Below are 21,030 nucleotides of genomic sequence, written 5' to 3'. Positions count from 1 at the left end.
TATTTTCTACTTGTTTAGTAGGTGGGTATCATTATTATTAATTATTATTATTGTTGTTAATTAAAAAATAGGATTTCTCAATGGGAACTACAAAAAAAAAAAAACCAAAAAACATTATGACAAAAATCTAAAGATCAACAAATTTTAACTTGTTTCTTCCAGATTTGTTCACGTACATACCGAACAGGTATTTTGTTCGGCAGCCCTAACAGAACAGGGTATCACTCCCACTTTGCCTTTCACTAGATCATCCCTATGGGCATTTTTGAGAGCACTGCCTTAATCCACTATCAGTAGATTAAGAGTTGGTGGGCTTTGTTGTACTCAATCATAAATAAAACTTGGAAAATTTCTGATTTTCTCCCATAATTGTAATGGCATACAATTATTTCTCTGTGTTATGGGCTGAACTATACTCTCAACCCCAAATCATATGTTGAACCTTTAATCTCCAGTACCTCAAAATGTGACTACACTTGGAAATAGAGTCTTTAAAGAGGTACTTAAGTAAAAATGGAGCCGTTAGGGTGGTCCCTGATCCAATCTGACTGGCATTCTTATAACATGAGGCAATTAGGACACACAGAGAGACACTAGGGGTGTGCGAGCTCACAGGGAAAAGGACATGTAGTGAGAAGGCCACCATCTGCAAGCCAGAGAGAGGCTTCTAGAAAACCCAAACCTGCCAATGCTTTGATCCTGGGTTTCAAGAATCCAAAACTGTGAGAAAATAAATTTATGTTGTTTAAGACTGTGGTATTTTGTTCGGCAGCCCTAACAGAATAATGCATTTAGTGATGATCTTAGGTAGAGTTGGATCTTTAACTGAACACTGAACACAGAAAAACAAAACTTAAAAAAAAATAGGTAAGAGGCTGGGGCTATAGCTCAGCGTTAGAACATCTGCCTTGCATGTGTGAGGCACTGGGTTCGATCCTCAGCATCACATAAAAATGAATAAATAAAGATATTGTGTCTATCTACAATTAAATAAATATTTTAAAAAATAGGTAAGTTGTAAGCTGATCATTTTAATTTACAAATTGGTATTCCTAGGATGTATTTAAATTGTAAGTCCTTTGGTACAATAGAGTTGATTCACATATTGTTCATCAGTATCAATGAATGAACAATGAGCATTCCTCAGTGCTGATTGCTAACTAAAAAAGGTACCCAATCCTGCCCCCTGGTCAGCACTGGCCTTTTTCTTACCCTCTGTCACAACCTTTCCTACTCTTCTGACATAAGACTACTGGTTTGTAAATATGCATTTATTTATGAGATTATATATATAACATCTTCCTGTCAATGAACACTCCATGGGACAAAATCTTCTGTTTCGTTCACCACCTTATGCCAGACATCCCACACAATTTGTCTGACCCTTAATTATTTGTCCAATAAGCAAAAAAAGAGATATTAAATTGGGAAAACTGAGTGGTAGGTCTTATTATTATTCCCTTCTATTTCTTAAAAGCTTCTAAAATGATTTTGTTCATGTATATGTTTATCTGAGGAGAGAACCCTCAACATTAGATGTCAAAGGGGAGTGTGACTACCTCCCAAAATAAGAAATCACTTACCTATTTCAGCCACAGAGCAAGATTCAAGAAAGGAAATCATCTGAAACAAAGCATGCTACATGTCTATTTATGTGTACAGCCGTGTGGGTTTATGTAAATGTGTGTGTATGAATTCCAAGAACAGGGACAGAAATGCTTCAATGAGTTTGCAGAACCACGGACACCCCAACCTTCCCTAAAGAACTGATCATTCCTGTAGTCACTGGGCTTGAGCAGTAGCTGCTCACATTCATGTTTCTTGGCAGCAACATTCATCACTCAGGCCAGGGAAAAGGAGATTGTCATTCCCTCCTTTCACCTGTTTGGGATGCTGCCATCTCTCTTTGTAGGAAGTTCATTTTAACCACAAACCCGTAAACTTCCCAGTTAACAAAGGCACTGAGCTATGTTTATGAAACAGAGGTGCCCAGGCAATTTCCTCAAACAACCATGGGGGTTTCCCTTCACTTGCCCTACAGCTGGAGAGGAGAACAAGCATTCATGATGGAGGGAAGCTCCAGGATTGTCTAGAACGTGCTAATTGGCTGTTGAGTATCAGATCTTTTGCCATTAGTTCCAGAAGATACTTCCTTGCGACAAATTTCTTCCCTCATTTTTGTCCTAAAAATGGAAGTGGTAACAGTAAATTTGTCAAAGCAAATATTTCCAATGTTCCACTGACTCTCAATTATCCATCCTAACAGAAGAGAACAGATAATTCGAAGCCAAGGCTCTTTCCACTTAGCTCTGTAGTACATTGTTTCAAGGGGCTTGGGGGCAGACTTACCTCCCTAACTATGTTTGCTTTGTTACTTATTAAAATGAGTTTGTTTGCTTTAGGCAGTTGGGTGATGTGAAGATTCTGGCACAGAATTTGTGAAACTCATCAGGGGAAATCTACAAGGCATACAAATAATCAAATTTGACTAGCTTTGAATTCACTTTCTTAATCACCTGTGATCAATGGTTTTTCTCCTCTGTGACTGAAGAGATCCAAAAACGAGAAATAATTATAGGAAACTAGTTGGAAGGGAATGAGTCTCTATACTTAGATGAAGACACAAGACTGCTGTGGCCAAAACGGATAACACAATATCTATAATTTCCCTGTCTAGTCTCAATCTTTTCCGCAACCAGAGTGATCTTTCTGTGCAAATCCCATGATGTTCATCTCTACCTAACACCTTTTGTGGCGATGCTAGTCATTAGAGCTGTTCAAAACTATACTGAGCTCTTTTGCCAATATGGAGTGGACTATATTTTCCTAGCCACTTGGAGTTAGATGTAGTGGTGTGATTGGCATTGGCCAATGAAATGTGCATGAAAGCCAGTGGATTGTGAGCAGATGTGTCACTTCCAAGAGGAAGATTTCAAAACCTGCAACGCTTGGCTCCATGCTTTGTCTGGCAAAGCAAATGGCAGCATCGGAAATGGGGGCTGCTCCATCAGGCCCTGTCCCTGGGTGATGAGCAGACCTCTCATTGGCTCGTGATGGTTGTGTAATAGAAGCAAGAAATCAACCTCTATTGGTTTCAACTGCTGGGATTTTAAGTTTCTTAATTAACAGCATAATTTTATCATTGCACGTATCAAACTACATCATGATTGCCTGGATTTTTCTCTCTCCAACTAGACATTGAAAACAAGGCTAGAATTATTTCTTCAGCAGTGTGTGAAGTCCAGGGCATATTTAAATCAACCTGATAGAAAATGGAGTTTTCTTCCTTCTTGGCCTCTGCAACCCTCTGGGTTTGTGTTTAATACCTGATCCGCATTGGTGATGCAACGATAAGGTGTCTTGGATTTTCAGATACATGGGGAATGATGGAGCTATTCTTTTGCACCAAAAGAACAAGATGGAAGAGATGGCCGGGGGAGGTTGGTGGGTATATCCAGGAACATTTAGGCTGCAGGCATTGTAATACAATGGCTTTAAGAGCAGACAGGATTTCAAAATAAAGCCGTGGGGGCATCCATGTGGAAAAAACAGTACCTGGAAGTATTAAGTTTATGAGGCTTCACATATGTCATGCAGACTGACTCCTACATCCTCATCAGCATCATAATACCAGTATTTACTGTGACTTATCATGTGCCAGGCACAAGCCTAACTACTTTACAATTAACTCCTTGAATCTTCAAACAACCTTCTAAGATAGCTACTACTGTTTATATTTCACAGATAAGGAGCTGAAGTACAAAGAGGTAGGTTCCCTATGGCCACAAGCTAGTCAATGGCCTTCTCTGAATTCTGCAGAGGATCAAACACTTCCCATCACAGAGAGCTCCTTAACTCTCACTGCATCCCACTCTGGCCCAAGGAGCCCCACACTGCCTCCTCCTCAAACAGCCATGCCCTGGATGTCCCTGCCTCCTAGACCACCATGCACTACTCTCTTCTCTCCAAAGCGGTCTTGGAATATTTGAAGGCAGCAGTCATGTGTCAAACTTCCCACTGTAAACAGCCCCAACTTACTCAACCCTTTCCTATGTGCCACAGCCTTTCGCCATCACAGCTCAGTAACTTACACATGCTGGGGACCAATAAATGTCAGCGAAGTCAGCAGAGTGGAACTGGTGACTCGCCTTCTTCCAGTCTTATGCTGAGCTAATGCCTCCCACGACCTCAAGCACATTCCTTTCACAATGTAATATCAGCTCTATACTCTGCTCCAGGAAGAGCTGGCTGGCCACATGCCTTACACACATCTCCATCCTCACGAGTGGACCGCTGGAGAGTCTCTCAATTCAAAGCTCCTCCTTCTTTATCCAGATCTGCCCCAGCACCCCAAAGGCAGGCTGAGAACAGCCTCCTAGCTCACCATGGAGTTCATGGCGAAGTGATTGTGCTGCGTCTGGAGGTCTAGGGCGTGCTGGTAGCTGACTCCGATCTCCGTGTGGCTCTGGAGAAACAACTCCTTGTTGTGGCTTATCCAGTCGAACATCTAGAGGGGAAAAGAAGATGTAGAGTAATCAGAAAAGTTAGGAGTTCAACAGGACAAAACGGTCAAAGCTATTGAAAGGGAAGAAACAGTCCTCTTGCTGGTGAGACCCAAACATCACTCTTAGCACTGGGGCAGGCCACCATCAATCAGGTGGATCAGGAGACCCCTCACTTGTAGCATAAAGACCCACCTCTGAGTCTTCTTCAGAGCCAAAGTGGAAAAGAGAAAATGAGTAAGGGAATTAGGGAGATAGTCTCTGCAGTTCCTGCCCTTAGAAAACTTTTGGAAAGCCTCAAAGCAGCCCCATGCTTGTTTTATGGACAGACGCTGTAGGGACAAACTGGGAAGCCTAATCCACTCCCTACCACACTAATAGGAGAGAGAAGCCCTCACAGGAAGGAGCAGGGGCAGCCTGGCATACCCCTACTCCATGCTGCTCTGTCCCACCACACACATTGCCAGGTTCTAGCATGGCCCCTGCACCTTGCAGCTAACGGTCCCTCCAGAGTGGCTGCCTAAAGTTAAGAATTAAAAAGCTGAGTGGGGGAGGAGGGGCGGATAGTGGGTTCCACTTTGGATGCGCGGGGTTTGAAAGGTTTATGAAAGTTTCAGCAGATGTGTCCTGTGAACAGTTATATTTATGTGTCTGGAGGTCAGAGAGAGACATCAGGGCTGTAACAACTCATGCCTAGGTATAAAAACATCACTTTCTGAAAGCGAATGTGCATGATTTGGAGATTTTTCTCCCTCTTTTACTCCCGCCTGAATTACTCAGGTCACTTCTGTCTATCTACACTGACAATAAAGAGAGGATAAAAGTATCATCCTTCACTTTCTCCTGGCAGAAGATTTGTTCCAGGCTGGTCTCCAGTAGAGGCTGGGTCGATTCCTGTGCTGCATACACCATTCACTGTCCACCAGCCACAGCCAAGCTACATCGCAGGCATTAGGTCAGGGATTTATATTTTCTTTAAGTATTAAGGACAAGGGGGAAAGGAAGACAGGTGTCTCAGGAGTTTAGTGCATTCTCCTTCTGTGGTTTTTGATCTTTAAAACCCTGCCTCCTGACCCCATTTCAAAACAATTTCTCATCACTTTTCCTTATTGACAAAAGAATCAATAAAGTTAATGAAAATCTGAAATGTCTGAAGTCCTTGGAACTTGTGATGAAAAGCACTCACTCTATATCCTTTTTTGGATATCTCACTGGCCCAGAAGTGACCTTCCCTGAATTTTCTGTTAAATGACTATTTAGATATGCAAATAAGCAGCTGAGTTATGGGCTAGCACCAGAATGATTAGATTGCTAGGCACCAGGTTCCTGCTGGACTACAGAGCAGGGAGGGCTGGACATAGGCCAAGTGAGGTGGAAGGCTATGTAAAATGAACTCAACTACAGGAGAGAGTGGAGTGGAAACCATACACCTCACTGCATCAGCTCCTTACAGAAAGAGGTCTGCACCCATCCCATCCCACCTGGTTCCATGATCTACTTTGGAGCACACGAGTTTGCTCACTGGTAGCCAGGCATTCTGACAAAGTTGTATGTTCAGGAGGTAATACTATTAAAAAAGTGGCACATGATTCAAGCAGAGAGAAAAAGACCTGCTTTGGGGACTGATATCCTGTGATACAATATCAGGATCAGGGTTTCTTCAAGATGACTGCTTCCTAGGGGACAACTATAAGACTTCTCTGGATATACACTTGCTACCTACTTGTATATAATTCCCATCCTTGGGAGACCCACTGTCCACAAGGGTTACTGACATTTCTGCATTCAATGGAACAGACTACAGAGACACATGTGTGCATGTAAGTGTGTGTGCAGTCAAGTGAGATGAGAAATAGACGGATTCCAGGCCTGGCTGTGTCACCAATTCCCCATGACAGCATGGGCAAGTCACTTCATTTCTGGGCTGCTCCTGGTTTGCAAGGGATAGTGAGTACCCTGGCATACAATAGGTTTAGTTGGGAAACCTATAGATGTGTGGTTTTTTTTTCATTCAAAATAAAAAAGTTTTATTGAGTCTCCTAGATCAGAAAGTATGTTTCTTGCTGTAACTTACAACATTTCCAATTTTGGGGGGGAAAAATGTCAGTGAGAAAACTGGCTTCGTTTTATAGCAAGAGAAAGCACCTTCTTAGTCTTTGCTCTGACATTTGTTGGGTGCTTTTAAGTTCAAAATGTCCATTCACATGTATGCTCAAAACAGCTCCCCCACAGGTATTATCATGCCCTCTTCACAGACAGGGAAAGAGGTTCAGAGACAAGAAGCCCAGAGCCTACGATTCATTCATTCTACCCAGTGCCACAATCACAGAGTCAGTGAGCCAGGCTCTTAGGACTGTCTGGCTTCCTGCTCTTGGGGCTGTTAAAGACCTCTTCTGACTGGGCTCCACGAGTCAGAGTCAGTTACCCTCCCAAAAGCGGCTGGGGAGGCACTGTTGTGCTTCAGTCAAGGAAAGCCTTCTTCCTCACCTGGGGCCATCCACTCACCAATCTGTGTCACTGCAGCCTCTGCTGCTACCCCATCAGGAAGAGCTACAGGATTCCAGGGCAGCCAATTCAAACAGCTCCATTTTTTTTTTAACATATACTTACTGAAAGGATGAATGAATGAGCAGGAGAGTTGGGCATAGGCTCTATGGTTGCTAATGTACAGAGAAGTGGACCCTTTCTAAGCTCCCTCCAGTTGGGATACTTGATGGTTTAATCTATTTGAATTTGGCTCACTGGAAGACCTTGAACTAGGCTGACCCAAAGTTGGAAAGCAAAAACAAATCTAAAATAATTCTTCATAGTGTTTTCAATTTTTTGGATATATTTCTTTTTTTTGAGATGCTACAAATGTTGAAATATAACCAAAAAATTTCTTCAAGAGAAAAGTTCATGTCTAAAAAATGAAATTAAATCTTTTTGTCTGAAACCAACATAGTTTTGTCTCATTAAGAAGACAGATGTTATATGTGAACTACTTGAGGTATTTTTTTATACTTTATTTTTAACTAAGCTAAGTAATTTTCTTATGCTGGCTTAAATTCAGTAAAAATATATACAAGCTTGCTTTTTAATAAATAGTGAATGTTAAAGGAATCTATTTAAATGCAAATTAGGAAAATAAGCAAACATTTTCTTCCTTTTTCTTTTAAAGATGGGGATAGCTAAAAGGTTATTATTGTTCTTTTTTAATGAAGCATAAACTCTTTCATAGAGCAAACATATTAAGTAAAGATCTTTATTTCCTAACTTTAATGGTAGCATCTGATTTACATTTTTAACTTTTAAACTACCTTAGTATCTATGGCTAGTATTTTATACTCTCTTTAATTACAAATTACATTGGTTTTATAAATGTTGATATTCAGCTTTGATGAACTAAGAGGACAAAAGATAGCCAGTGGACTTCCTTTGCCTACATATGCACAGCTCAGTATCAGCTGGGATGGTGCCCAATGTATTCCCTGCTGTGACCCATCCATAAGAGCTTGTACCCTGTAGGGCACCAGCACCATCTGTGCAGGTGAACCTTGTTATGTCTGGGAAACAAGGTGTCCAGTCAATTCTGAAATAAAACTTATGAATGCTAGAGTATAAATTCAGATCAGTACAGGCTGCTGCATAAATGTTGACAAATTTTATCATTGATCTGAACCTCATCTGTAAAATGGGGGAAACGATTTACCCTATTTAAACCTTAGTGCAAAAGGGAGAGTCAAAAAAGGTAATAGGAAAATGCTTTGTATAGTACTACATACATGATGGATTTTTTTTAAGTATCTATTTTTTAGTTGTAGTTGGACACAACACCTTTATTTCACTTATTTATTTTTATGTGATGCTGAGGATTGAACCCAAGGTCTTACACATGCAAGGCGAACGCTCTGCCACTGAGCCACAACCCCAGCCCTCATGATGGATTTTTTAAAGCCATAAATGAGTATACTCTATTGCACATATTACCCAAATGTTTTTATATAAATCACAGAACTGAAAGGTGTGGATTTAAAGTTGTGGCAGTCACAGTCACAATAGTTGTAAAAAGTCACAGAGGCTAATGAGAATCACACCTGCAGCTTCTATATAAACACTCCCATAAAAAGGCACCACCAGGATGACCACAGAGTGCTACACAGCCACAGTCCACAGGTACCCATCCACCACACACTCAGAGGCCCTGTGGGTGTCTTTGCCCACACAAAATTCGGAGGCCTGAACACTCTCTCAGGGTTCTGCCTAAGGACTCTGGTGCCTTCCTGCTGTTCCTGGGTGGTATGACCATAGAGCAAGGATCTCAAGTAAAGATCTGTGCCTTATAAGACCTCACTGCTTCCTGCCTTGCTCCCAAATTCCCCTCTCCCACCCTCTCTACCACCCCCCACTTTTTTATATTTTGCTATTAGACACTCAGTCCCTTTGACCCCTAACAGTTTTTCACATAAGAGATAACTGTTATAAATTTTTTTTTCCTGTAATCCCTCCTGGAATTAGTGTATCCTGGATAAACAGCTCAATAGGATCTTTATGAGCATGACCCAGAGATGGAACCTTAAATGAGGTGGCAGAGGGGCTCTAGACAAAAGGAGAGAAGCCCTAAAAATAGAAGCAGGTGAGAACCAAAGGCACATTTCCATGACTTCACAATTCTGCTTTCACAGAAACTCCAACTGATCCTGTGTGTCAACCTTGTGCAAACAGGGCAATGCACAGATCTCATGTGTATGTTATAGTTCAGGACCCTGGTTTTCAACTATCCACTCTCCTAGGAATGAACTTTTCTGCTTTTCCAAATGGGGGGAGGTGAGGCTTTAGGACTCACTTAAAATGTATACCTAGTTCCCAAGTTCTAAGAATTCCTCACTGCAGAGTGTTCACACGTTGTCCCTCCTGTACCTGCATGTCTTGCAGACTGTCAGGGATCCCAGGTTCTGAAGCCATCAGCAATACAGGCAGGGGAGGCAGCTGGGACACGAGCCTAAAGGCCATAGGTGTGATAAATGTCTACTGAAGGAGAGAGGGTGCTCTGGGCTCTGCCTGTTTACCTTTATGTATTTGGCATGTCGGCCTACATACTTTTATATATTGTATAAAGAGAAGCTGTTCTGGTTTTTGTCATAAATCTTGTCTGCTCCAGGGAGCTCAGCCTGGTTACCTGTGGGACACCATCTTCGTATATATGCTCAGTAATCAGCCAGGATGCCAAACAATTTCACGAACCCATCTGTGTCTCTGGCCTGTCAACCTCATAGCATATTTCTTTCACTTTCTACACCCAAATCTCTTAAATCTCAACATCCATGAGAACACATAGTGCTCATAATCTAGAACAGTCCTAATTTCTCTGTTACACAGACAGATGTCCCACTGTGAGCAAAGGGTTACTAAAGCCCTATCCCCTTCTGCATGGTAATCTGACCTGCAGTTAACATCCAAGTTCTGTTTCCTTGACAACAGATAAAGATGGTATGGGCCAACACATTATTAAATCATGGTAAAATGGTAAAAAACAGTCCAGTAGAGTTTGACAATCAGGAGTAAGAGGAATTACAAAGGAAAAATAAATACGTGATGGGAATACTATACCTTGGGCTTTCCTGAGTGTGGTGACTTTTGGAACTGCCCTGTCCTTTGCAGGGACCCTGGAAGTTGTACCGATGGAGTTATTATAAGACATATTGGCTCTCATGGACATAGATTTTTAAAGCTGCAATAATGCTTTGCACCTAAGCTGGTCTGCTGCAAGAACAGCTCTGCTGGCGAGCTGTGGATCTCATCTCATGTCATTCTCAGAAGGTCATCACCAAAGGTGGCCCTCATGATCTTATAAGCCTGAACATTTAATTGAGACTAAGATGACTAAGACTCACTGGTCGGTGTTACAGACAACAGCACTGTATCTCTCCCTGTCTTCCCTTCCTCCATCCTTTTTCATTTGCAGTTTCTATCTATAACAGCATTAGCAATAATAGTAGCAATAATGATTATACCAGTTAATATTTATTAAATGTGCACTACGTGCCAGTCACTGATCTAAGTACTTATGGTAACTACTTAATCCTCATAATAGTCACCTAAATATTAACTTACAATATCATCTCCATTTACAGATTAGAAAACTGAGGCAGAGAGAGGTTAATTAACTTGTCCAGAGTCACACTGCCAAGTGGCAGAATAGAGACTTGAACCCAGGAGGTCTAGATCTAGTGACAATTCTCTTAAGCTTGATGCTATACCTTCCATGGAGCTCAAGATTTATTCAGTCTCTCCTGCCCTTCATCTTCCATCTTTCTGAAGTGTGTTCTGCCTTTGCTTCCCTTGGTTTTCCTCCATCAGTTTCTTCCTTGAGCCCTTGCAATATGGTCTGCTTTAATACTTTCGTAAGTCTACATCCACAATGAAAGTCAGGCACCTTCTAGTTGCCGTGTTCTGGATTACAGCAGTATGATCTCACATCAGAATGGGGTACAATCATTTCTGACAGTCTACCCTGGCTGGCCCTCTAGGCCAGGTCATCGTCCATGACAGGCCATCTGGCTGTAGACATGATGAGCTTCTCTCCCACTTGCACAGTCTACACCCAATATCAAATTCTCTCAGAGGAACCAGTATTTTCACACATTCAAACTCTCCTCCCTTGACACCTCATGTCTAGTTGCAGCATGACAAAAATGATAGGAACGCTCGAATCTTAAAGTTCACCAATCCTCCAATCCTATAAGGACTGATCTGAACTTGCTTCCAAAGTTTCCTTTGTGTCCCTCACAGCCTCCCAGTGACAGTCTAAAGACCAGACCTTAGCCCTCTGCCCTTCGTTCATCAGATCCTGTCTGTATGAAAGTTCAAGCAGGCTCAACACTTGTACAACACCAATGGTATTTTCTACTTCACGTGCCTAACCCTGTGCCAGCACGTCCATAGTTTATGTCACATAGCTCTTGTAATAATGCCACACTAAGGCATCATTTAATTTACCCTATTTGATTTCATCTTAAATAGGGTAAATATTCAAGTTTGTAAATATTCAATATACAGTTGGCCTTCCATATCCAAGGCTTTGAATTCAGAGATTCATGGACTGTGAAATAAAAATATTTGGGGAAAAAAAATAACAATGTACCTGTACCAAAAAGTATAGACTTTTTTTCCTTGTCTGTATTCCCTAAAGAATGTTTTGTAACACGTATTCACATAGTGTTTACATTGTTTTATGTATTATAAGTAATCTAGAGATGACTTAAAGTATTTGGGTGGGTGTTTGTAGAAAATATGCAGATATTTTGTAATTTTATACAGGGATTTAAGCTTCCTCAGATTTAGGTATCCTCAGGAGTTCCTGAAACCAATCCACTATGGATGCTGAGGGATGACTGTAACAGGTGAAGTAAATTGCCCACTCTCATACAGCTTCTAAGTGATGAAAATAAATTTAGAATCTAGTGTCCATCAGAACCTACATCCCATACAATCTCCTGTTTTAGGATACCCTCTAGCTATAACTTCTCAGGTAACCAGCAACAATAAATATGTGCCAGGGTATACATGGTAAGCTTTCTTCACATGTTACCTCAATTCTGTAATAGTCCTAAGAAGTAACAGATGCCATTACCCCCATCTTTTTCTAGGTGAAGAAATAAATCCAGAGAAATCAAGTAACTTGGTCAGGGTCACTTGGTAAAGGTCACTGAAATCTAGGTTTGCATGACTCCAAAATCCATGCTTTTAAACTGTTATTAAATTGTTTCCCAAATATACACCACATAAATCTCAGACTATTTCTAGTCACATGTCGTCTGTGGATTCACTGTGTACATATGGTGCCTACGGACTCAACAAGAATGTGCTCCTGATGTTCCACCTACATCCCAAGCTGCTGTGTCTCTTCTATCCAAACTATCACCTTCTCCTATCACTCTTCATCCCATCCCCCGGAGACTATCTTCTCATTTCTTTCCTCAAATAATTATGAAATACACCCTTTACTTTCCAAGGCTGCTGCTGCTACCTAGAATCCCAAAGTCCGTTTCACTGCAGGTCTTTTGTTCAAACCCATCATAATTTTGCTCCTCTGTTGTTTGCTGGTTCAGAGATGGGCAGGTCTTAGCCAGCATGAACTAATGAAACTGAGGAGAGATTTGCTTGGGGTTTCTAGGAAAGAGAAGCCAGTGTCTATGCATCTCTCTCTCCTTCCTTTTCTCCCTCCTTCTCTCTCTACCTTCCTCACTAGGTGAAACAATGAAGCCGTTGCTCTTCACCCCGGGCACTCATGAGTGGAAACAGCCTCAGGATGAAGCTCTTGGCAAAAGAGTGAGCTGGAAAGAGAATGGGTTCATAAGAACAGGCTCACTGCACTGAGTCATCGATCTTGAAGCTCAAGCTGCCTCTGAATGTCCACCTCAACTGCGAAATGGTATTGATATTAAAGCAGTTTCAGTCCAGTTTTCTGTTTCTTGCATCCCAAAGCATCCCGACCCAGATAGACATGTACTCATGAATGGTATTTTATTCACTTCTTTGGCCCTCACATATTTTAACCCCACATGTTGGGTTAAAAACTGATAATGAAAAATTAAAGCCACAATCTAGCAGAGAGACAAATGCATTCACTATTCTGTTAATTTCAACAAAATGTAGAAAGTGCTGTATGAGGTATAGGCATACTGTAGGCTGACAGCAGAGAGCCTTTGGTCTAATCTGGTAGAGGTAATGTAGAGAAAAACATGGCTGGCTTCCAGAAAGTGGCAACATCTGAACAACATTTGAAAGACAACAGGATTTAGAGAGATGAAGGAGTAGATAGAGAGGGCATCTTTTTAAATTTTTTAAATTTGTTCTAATTAGTTACACATGACAGTAGAATGCATTTTGACATCATACATAATGAGTATGACTTCTCATTCTTCTGTTTGTACAAGATGTAGTTACACTGGTTGTTAGTCATATATGTACATAAGGTAATAATGTCTGATTAATTCTAGTATTCTTCCTACCCTCCTACCCCCTCCTTTCATTCCCCTCTGTCTAATCCAAAGTACCACTATTTCTCCCTAGTCCCCCTCCCCCAGCGTATTGTGAATTAGAATCCACATACCAGAGAAAGAGCTGGGGAATATTATGCTAAGCAAAATAAGCCAGTCCCAGAGAGGGCAACTTAATGAAAGGAAATCCCTTGAGCAAAGGCCTGGGGGCTTAAAGCAACAGCAAGAAGAGATAGGGAACAACCAGGTCTTAAAGGGTTGAAGCTGCAAGGCAAAGAATTGGCCTTTATCCAGTAGCAATAGGGAACCACTGACTAGGAGGATAAGATTAGATTTGCGTTTAGCCCTGAACTGAGTGTCTACACAGAGACAGGCAGACAGACAGGTAGGAAGACAGACACAGACAGACAGACACAAGCACACCTTATTGCAAAGAGGAGTCTAAGCTAGGCCCGATATCACAAAACAAAATCACTAGCACAGACTCCTCGTCTCTGCCTCCACACCCTCCACCTCCTTTCCCCTCCCCATACTGTTTCCAACCCTGCAGTGTCTGGGGCAAAGATGAGGATGGTGATACATAAAGGTGCTGAGCATGAGCATGATGCACAGCAGACCTAGAATGCCTGCTAGCTCCTTCCCACTTCCCCTGGTTCAGACAGGATACAGCAGCAGTCACAGAAAGTAGCTGTTTTCTGATTAGAGAAATCCAGGCTGCAAAACTTTGTGCTAAAATCACACCCTGTTCTTGACGATGAGCCAGCCCAGCTCTGCCTGGAGAAGCACACGCACAGGCTGAGCCTTAAAAGACCTCTCTCCTCACTCCTGTTCCTCATGCTATGGGAGGCAATGAAAAAAAAAATCTCACCAAGACCATTATTAATATAAATATTTTTCAGGCTTTAAATATGGGGGTTTTGTTTGTTTGTTTTTTGCATTTGATTTCCAGTCTGTTTTCCTGGTTGGTCTGAATTTCCTGCAGCACTGGCAAGATATATACATACTCCTGTGGGGAACAAACAGTTATCCAGGAGCCAATAAGTCAAGCCGACCAGAAGCAGGACCAGCCAAGCCAGGAGTCAGCCCAGGCAGCCCCAGGGTATTGGCTCTGAATGGCCAAATTCCTTCCATTTAAACCACAAATACTGATAAAATATTTTCAGGAACAGAGTGAGGGAAAGTATTTCATTCACTTTCCAAAATGTAGACTTGAAGAGGTCAAATCTTATTTAATCCATGCTGAGAAAATAGTACCCAAAGTAAATTTAGGCATCCACTGAGACCTGGCCCTTGGCACATTGGTTTAGATGAACTAATGGTTATTCCTGGCATACAGGATACACTTAATAAATTATTGTTACTGCAAAAATGGAGTGTCTGTTGGATGTTCTCATCCAGTCCTCCTACGCATCCTAAAATCGGCTATGCCAATCACTTGCACATCTGGGAACAAGACTGCATGGGCTAAGGAGGAGGCTGCCCTCCCTGGGAGGAGAGGAAGATGTGAGAGGCGGGCTTGACCCTGAAGGGTGAAGGAAGAGGACCATGCACCCTGCCCCCTTTTCCAGAGGCAGCCTCAGCAATGGGGTGCAGGCAGGTGAGGCACCCTGCAGGGAGCTGGGCCTACAAGAAGATGCTTGGTCATGTTTCTGGCTTCCAGACCCCTCTTTGGCAAAGCATCCCTGCAGAGCTTGAAGAACTTGCTTAGCCAGATCACTCCTCTTTTAACACCTTTTTTCACTCCTCTTTTGACTAACAGGACTAAAGTGAACTCCTGTGTTCAGACAGTGCCTGTCATCCAGAGTGTGAGGCAGGAGTGCAACAAGCCCATAACACACAGTAAGGTAAATACTCTGGATAAGCACTTCTCTCACCTTCCTGTGCCTTAAAAGAAATTACATTTTGAAGTTCATTTGTTTATCCATCCTTCTTCCAAAACATTTTGGGGATTTGTTTTCACTCCTATCCTGTTGCCATGGTCCTAACCATGAAGGCCATGCATTCAGTCTGACACCTGGTCCCATTTTCCTTCCTTTGGAGCATGTCCAGGGTATGCAGTTCTCTTTTACACTCCTGCTGTCACCTGACCTGCTCTCACTTGGATTCACTAAAAAGAACCAGGTCCCTGCCTGCAATCCTCCACTACTTGAAGAAACCACAGTTTTGAACAGTGAGGACGTGAGAAGTATCCCCTGAACCACTCATCACTAGGTGGCGCTCTTGTGCCAGCACGAAAGCTCAAGAGCTCTATCAGGCAGCAGATTGTACCTTGGACCACCATTTATTTGATGTTGACTGTGTGCCTTTCTGGAACCCAGAGCTATGGAAGTTACTGGCCTTGACCTCAAGGAATTTTCCATATAATTGGGAAAATCAGGCTTTTGAGAATATAGCTAGAAGACCAGAGGATGGAACAGGGCCAACATGAGGGGGCTGGGGAAGGGCTGCAGGTAGATGCTTAGAGTTGAGGAAGAGTGGGGAGAGTAGCCTCTAAGCCAGACCTTCAGCTGGAGCAGGGTGTCACTGGGCAGAAACAGTGGAAGAGGCATTCCAAGTGGAAGGGGTTGGTATAACTAAGCAGGGAAGATAGATGCAAAGACCAAAAGAAGACGTCCTCAATGACAGAAACTGGATGCCCAAGTCTGAATTCACTCCCCTTTCTAGGTCCTTCTGGCTTGTACCTTCCCTTTACACCTCATGACAAACTCAGCTCTCAGGGGAATCTTGGACAGGACAGTCATCCTGAGGTGGGACCAGCCAGTCACCTGATCTTTGTGCAGGACACCAAATGCCTATTTTTCCTCTGTACCAGGTAAGGGAATGTCTTTTCTTACCATATCACACACACATACAGTGGAGCTTTCTTATTCAAGAAAAGTCTTATTAAGGAGGGGTTAAGTGTTTGAGCAAAGAAGAAAGACAGTAGGTTTTCTCAGGGAACACAGAACGAGGGCAAGGTGGTGTTAAAGCCTTCTGGGATTCCAGCTAGAGGCAGATCTCCAGCATGGAATTAATATGCTTTTATGCATTTCACCCCAAGTTTTATGGCTCTTTCCAAGATAAGGCCATGAGGTTTGGGCTGAGCTTGGGAATGACCAAAGAAGATCCATGGGACCCAGGGATAGGACTAGAACAATAGGTACCCCCGAGTTACACTTTTCCCTGAGGAATGGAGAACACCATTGACCTGGGCATCAGAAACCTGTTCATATAACATGTTCGTACTGGAAATGCCTCCCTGTGCTTACATATGAGAAGACAGCCCTCACACGTGGCACTCTGAGTGAGAACTCATCATTCTCTTCGCAGGAGGCTATTGGGGTCCCTGACTGGCTGAACTCAGCTATGAAAAGCAGCAATACCTACACACACAATCTCTTTTCCTCACCTCTACAAGCAGGACCAAGAGAGGAGCAGACCTTCTCAACCCATCATATTTTAAAAACTGTCCCCAGGAAGGCCACAGTGAAGAATCTAGAGCCCAAGTCAGTGAAAACAGCCTGAAAGAACTCACAGGACTTCATCTAGGGAAGATGGAGATGGCCCATGAGGATCATCCCCAAATCATAAGAGGGCTGCTGGCCTAATAGCAAGAGGCCCTTCTAACAACTGGGGCTGTGTGACAGTGGCACAGGCTGCTTCACAAAGCTGTGGTGTCCTCAACCCCTCGACTCTGAAGCATGCAGGCTAGTCAGGAGAGCTTTAAAGGAACCCTGACCTGGATAAAGAACTAGACCTTCAAAACTGCTGGGATTGTCAGATGCTCCTGGCAGGGCCTTAACCATTCATCAGAATCCAGTTGTCCTAGTGGTCCCCTGGCTGTGTGGTAGACTGCTGGCCCTCTGTTGTGCTCTGGCTCCTGGTAACCAGCAAGGCATAGGTCTTACCCTCCTGCACTGTTCCTCACAGGAGCCTGAGCCCCAGCTTCACCAGAACACAGCCTGCACTCTGGAGAGCAGTGCCTCTGCTCACACTCTTTTTCTTCTCCTGAATCCCAACTCTGGCTGAATATTTCCCCATCTTGTTCCCAGAGCAGCCACTGGACACCTTTGGGAGTTTACCTCGCAATGGTGATTTGTTTGCTGGTGCCCTCTGCTTCCATGTGGTAAGGCCTGGCTCTTGCCCATCTTCCAATTTGCCCATCCTAGCATGGGGCCTGGCATTTATTCAATTGACCCATCTTCAGCAACAGTGTTCTAAGATGCTAGCAGTCACACGCTTCCATCTCTCTGCCAGCAATAGACCTATTAATGGCTAGTGTCCATTAACAAGTTCCTTTTCAAGATCCCATCCTGGTTTCTTCAGTCACTTGGTCCCTACCTCACTTCCAAGTTCTGCTGCCACATGCTGCCCACTGTCCACTCTGGCATCCTTGTTGGGAATGAGGCATCCTGCTTTCCTTCCCTATCCCCACAAGAAAGCCTCCTTTTTTTTTTTTTTTTTTTTAAAGAAATAGTAACCACTGTGGTAAGGACTGGCTCTTGCCATCTTCCAATTTGCATTTTTCCTACTCTGGACTCTGCTTATCTAGATGCATGGGCAAACTCAAATCTGTCTATGCAAACTTACTGAATTCTAATATACCAGATGCATTATACATTTAACATCTACATCTCACAGATAAACTGGTGCTCAGAGAGAATGAACTGGCCATGTTCACTCAGTTAGCAAGTGACCAAACTAAGATTCAAACCCAGGCCTCCAGGATTCCCAAGCCACCAGAGTTTTTTCTAGAAGCCTTGGCTGGGTTTTCTGGCCTGTGCTCTTTGCCCTCCACGGGAGGCCTGAGCTACACAGAGAGCTCCTCCTTTGCTCAGGCTAAGGAAGGAGCAGGAAGGCAAAGGGAGGCCCAGCAACAAGATCAGAGAAAACAGATGTTAAGAAAGGGTGGGTAAGTACAGGCAGGAACCAGAAAGGTCACAAATGGGAAAGGAAGCAGGAGAGTAGGGTAAAGGTGAAGAAAAGGAAGGAGACTGGGTTATTCAAAGAGAAACGCCAGGAAAGAAACTTTGAAGATGCTCCTAAACTTAAATAGAGACTCAGTTTCACTTTATGAATTGTGCTGGAATGAGCTTCATTCTTCAAAAAGATTACCTAAGACATTTTTCTATTTCTCCTTCTGGAGCAGAGCTGAAGAGCTGACATGCTTTTTTTTTCCTTCTCCCTTGAACCACCTTCTGCTCTCTCTCCTATGCACATTGACCTCCTTTTCTAGTCCTAACCCCAGCCCAGTAAGTAACAGAGACTTTGATATCTTAACCCACCCATGTTCCAACCACTGGAGTGGTTACTATTTCTAAGCTACCTCTTTCTTTCAAGGTATCCAGAATTACATCATTGTCCCTACACTATCCCCCATCCAATGCCTGGAATAAGTGTAGAGGGACACGGTCCCCAGCAGCTGGCAAAGGAGGATCTGGTGGTATAGTCAACACACTGTTTATGAATGAGTCAGTCAATGTTCCTCAGTTCCTGCCCTGTGCCCCACCCCCACCACACACATACACACACATTTTATCTCTGATCATATTTTCCTTCCATGCTCCATTCACAAGTGGAGGCTACCTAGGCAGACTCTTCACACAGGGTACTTCGGGTATAGGTGCCCTCCAGCCTCCTGAGAGCATCGTGGGAGGAGCCACGCCTCCTCAACCTGAGCATTCCTTCCAACCCTTGCTCCATGCTGTTCTCCACACCCACACTCCTCAACCAGGCTGCTCATCTCAGGATCCAAATGGGACTGAATTGCAGACAAGGGAAAAAAGGAGAGGGAGAAAGGATGTAAGAGGGAGAAAAACAGCTTTGGGGGAAAACATTCACACATACAGCCTGCAGAACATTGTGACTTGGATTATTTTTGGAATCTAATGTTTCTAATGTTCAAGGGGAGGAAATGAGAAAAAGTAAGTAGAGATTCCCAGGACCAGCAGGCTGGAAATAATTCAGGACACTGTGTTCTGTGTCAGGGGGGCGGGGTATAGACACATTTCCTCACCCTGAGCCCAGTCAACAGGAGGTGGAGCAGTTCAGTGGTTTCAGCCTCTGTAGGAGGCGGGAGGCTTGGAACAAGAGGGCACTAGAGCCTTTCTCCAAAAAAAGCAGGAAATTACAAGCTGCCCAGTAAAGACCTTGCCCTTCTGGCCTTTCCGAAGGTCTCAGCTCTCTTTGAAGCCTCCCTCCCAACTGGAGAGGCTCAAGCAACTGAATCATGCTGAGACTTGGCATACCCCTCTGGAGGTTAGACCGGTTATGGCCCTAAACATCAGTGGTAAGGACACATGTCAGTGGTCCCCTATTCTCTGTTACACCACCAGACGCTTTAGCCACCTCCAAGGTTGCTGGCACTTGATGCTGTTTTTTTCTGCACAGCAAAGGCATGGTATATGTTGGGGAGAGAGGATAAGCACCAGCCTCAGAGGATCTACTTTCTAACACTGCCTCCCTAGCCCTCAACCTCACCAAATCTCAGCCGTGGTGTCCTTCCCATCTGCAAAATGATGTTCATATCCAAGCCCACCTGGCCTACCACATAAGGCAAATAAGAGACCCAAATAATGAACCACTAACTGGCAACTTTCGGGTGGGTCTCTGATCTAAGTTAAAGTGTTCTACGTAAAAGGAAGGGCTGGACCAGAAAACCTCTTAAGGTCATGGGTGTGAGAACATTTTGGAAGCTGACATTCACAAACATATTATGTATTGTAACTTCTACAAAGGCACTTCACTTTGACAAATGACTGTGGAATCGTGCTTACTGCTGGCTCATGGGCATGGGGGTTGGAGGTATGGGGAAGAAAAGAGACAGTGGGCCAGAGTTCAGTGCAAAAGGAGAGGCAGTGGAATCTCTACAACTGGCCCCACTGGTTCCAGTTACCCCAGGCAGGATGAGACTTTGAGCCCTGCTTCAGGCTCTGGGGAGTGATCAGAACTGTTAATACCTTGGAGGGAGAAAGCAGGAAACAGAGGTAGATACTTTGCCCAATGACAGGGACATCCTGGGGATGTCCTGAAATGCTAATGTGGCTAGCAGGACATACAGACCTCAAAAAACACAAAAGCACATATAGCCCTTAGCACAGTGGCCTTCTCCCTGCCATTGAGCCCTTCACCCAGTGGTCTCCTGTACCAAATTTTTCTGGCAATTAACATGAAAGCATTATTTTGTTTGCACAGACTTCCAAGAACATAAAAACACATAGATGTATGCCTTAGATGATGGATTGTAGGAAGAATTTCTGGTCTGAGGTTTGCAAAGAAAAAGACAAATATGCTCTTAGCTATTAGCTGTAATGCAAAGCAGGTAACAAGTGTCTCAGATGTAGAAGGTGAATGCAGAGGTGCAATCACCTCCCCTGAGATGTTAGGAAGAATCACTTTCCTCTGTGGGTACATCAAGGACATTGTTTTTCCAGAGTCCTTTCCCTGTGGAGGCTCCCCACCCTCCGATGCTGACCATCAGGTGTGACCCGGGTTTGATCTATGTGCTCTTCTCTGCTTTACCCAGACACTGCACAGCCTGGTGACCTGTGGGACCCCCATGAAACTAC

General features: G+C 43.5%; 1 protein-coding gene across 1 annotated transcript in view; it reads right to left on the bottom strand.

The window, feature by feature from the left end:
* Positions 1-21,030, bottom strand: part of Kalrn (kalirin RhoGEF kinase) — a 440,727-nt gene that overhangs the window by 384,502 nt on the left and 35,195 nt on the right. The window contains exon 4 of the mRNA XM_077795355.1: positions 4,385-4,507. Within this exon, the coding sequence (XP_077651481.1) occupies positions 4,385-4,507 (123 nt within the window). The remainder of the gene's footprint in view (positions 1-4,384; positions 4,508-21,030) is intronic.

The sequence above is a fragment of the Urocitellus parryii genome, chromosome 2, assembly GCF_045843805.1.
Source record: "Urocitellus parryii isolate mUroPar1 chromosome 2, mUroPar1.hap1, whole genome shotgun sequence".
In the NCBI taxonomy this organism is placed as follows: domain Eukaryota; kingdom Metazoa; phylum Chordata; class Mammalia; order Rodentia; family Sciuridae; genus Urocitellus; species Urocitellus parryii.
This window is presented reverse-complemented; position numbering and strand designations above follow the sequence as displayed.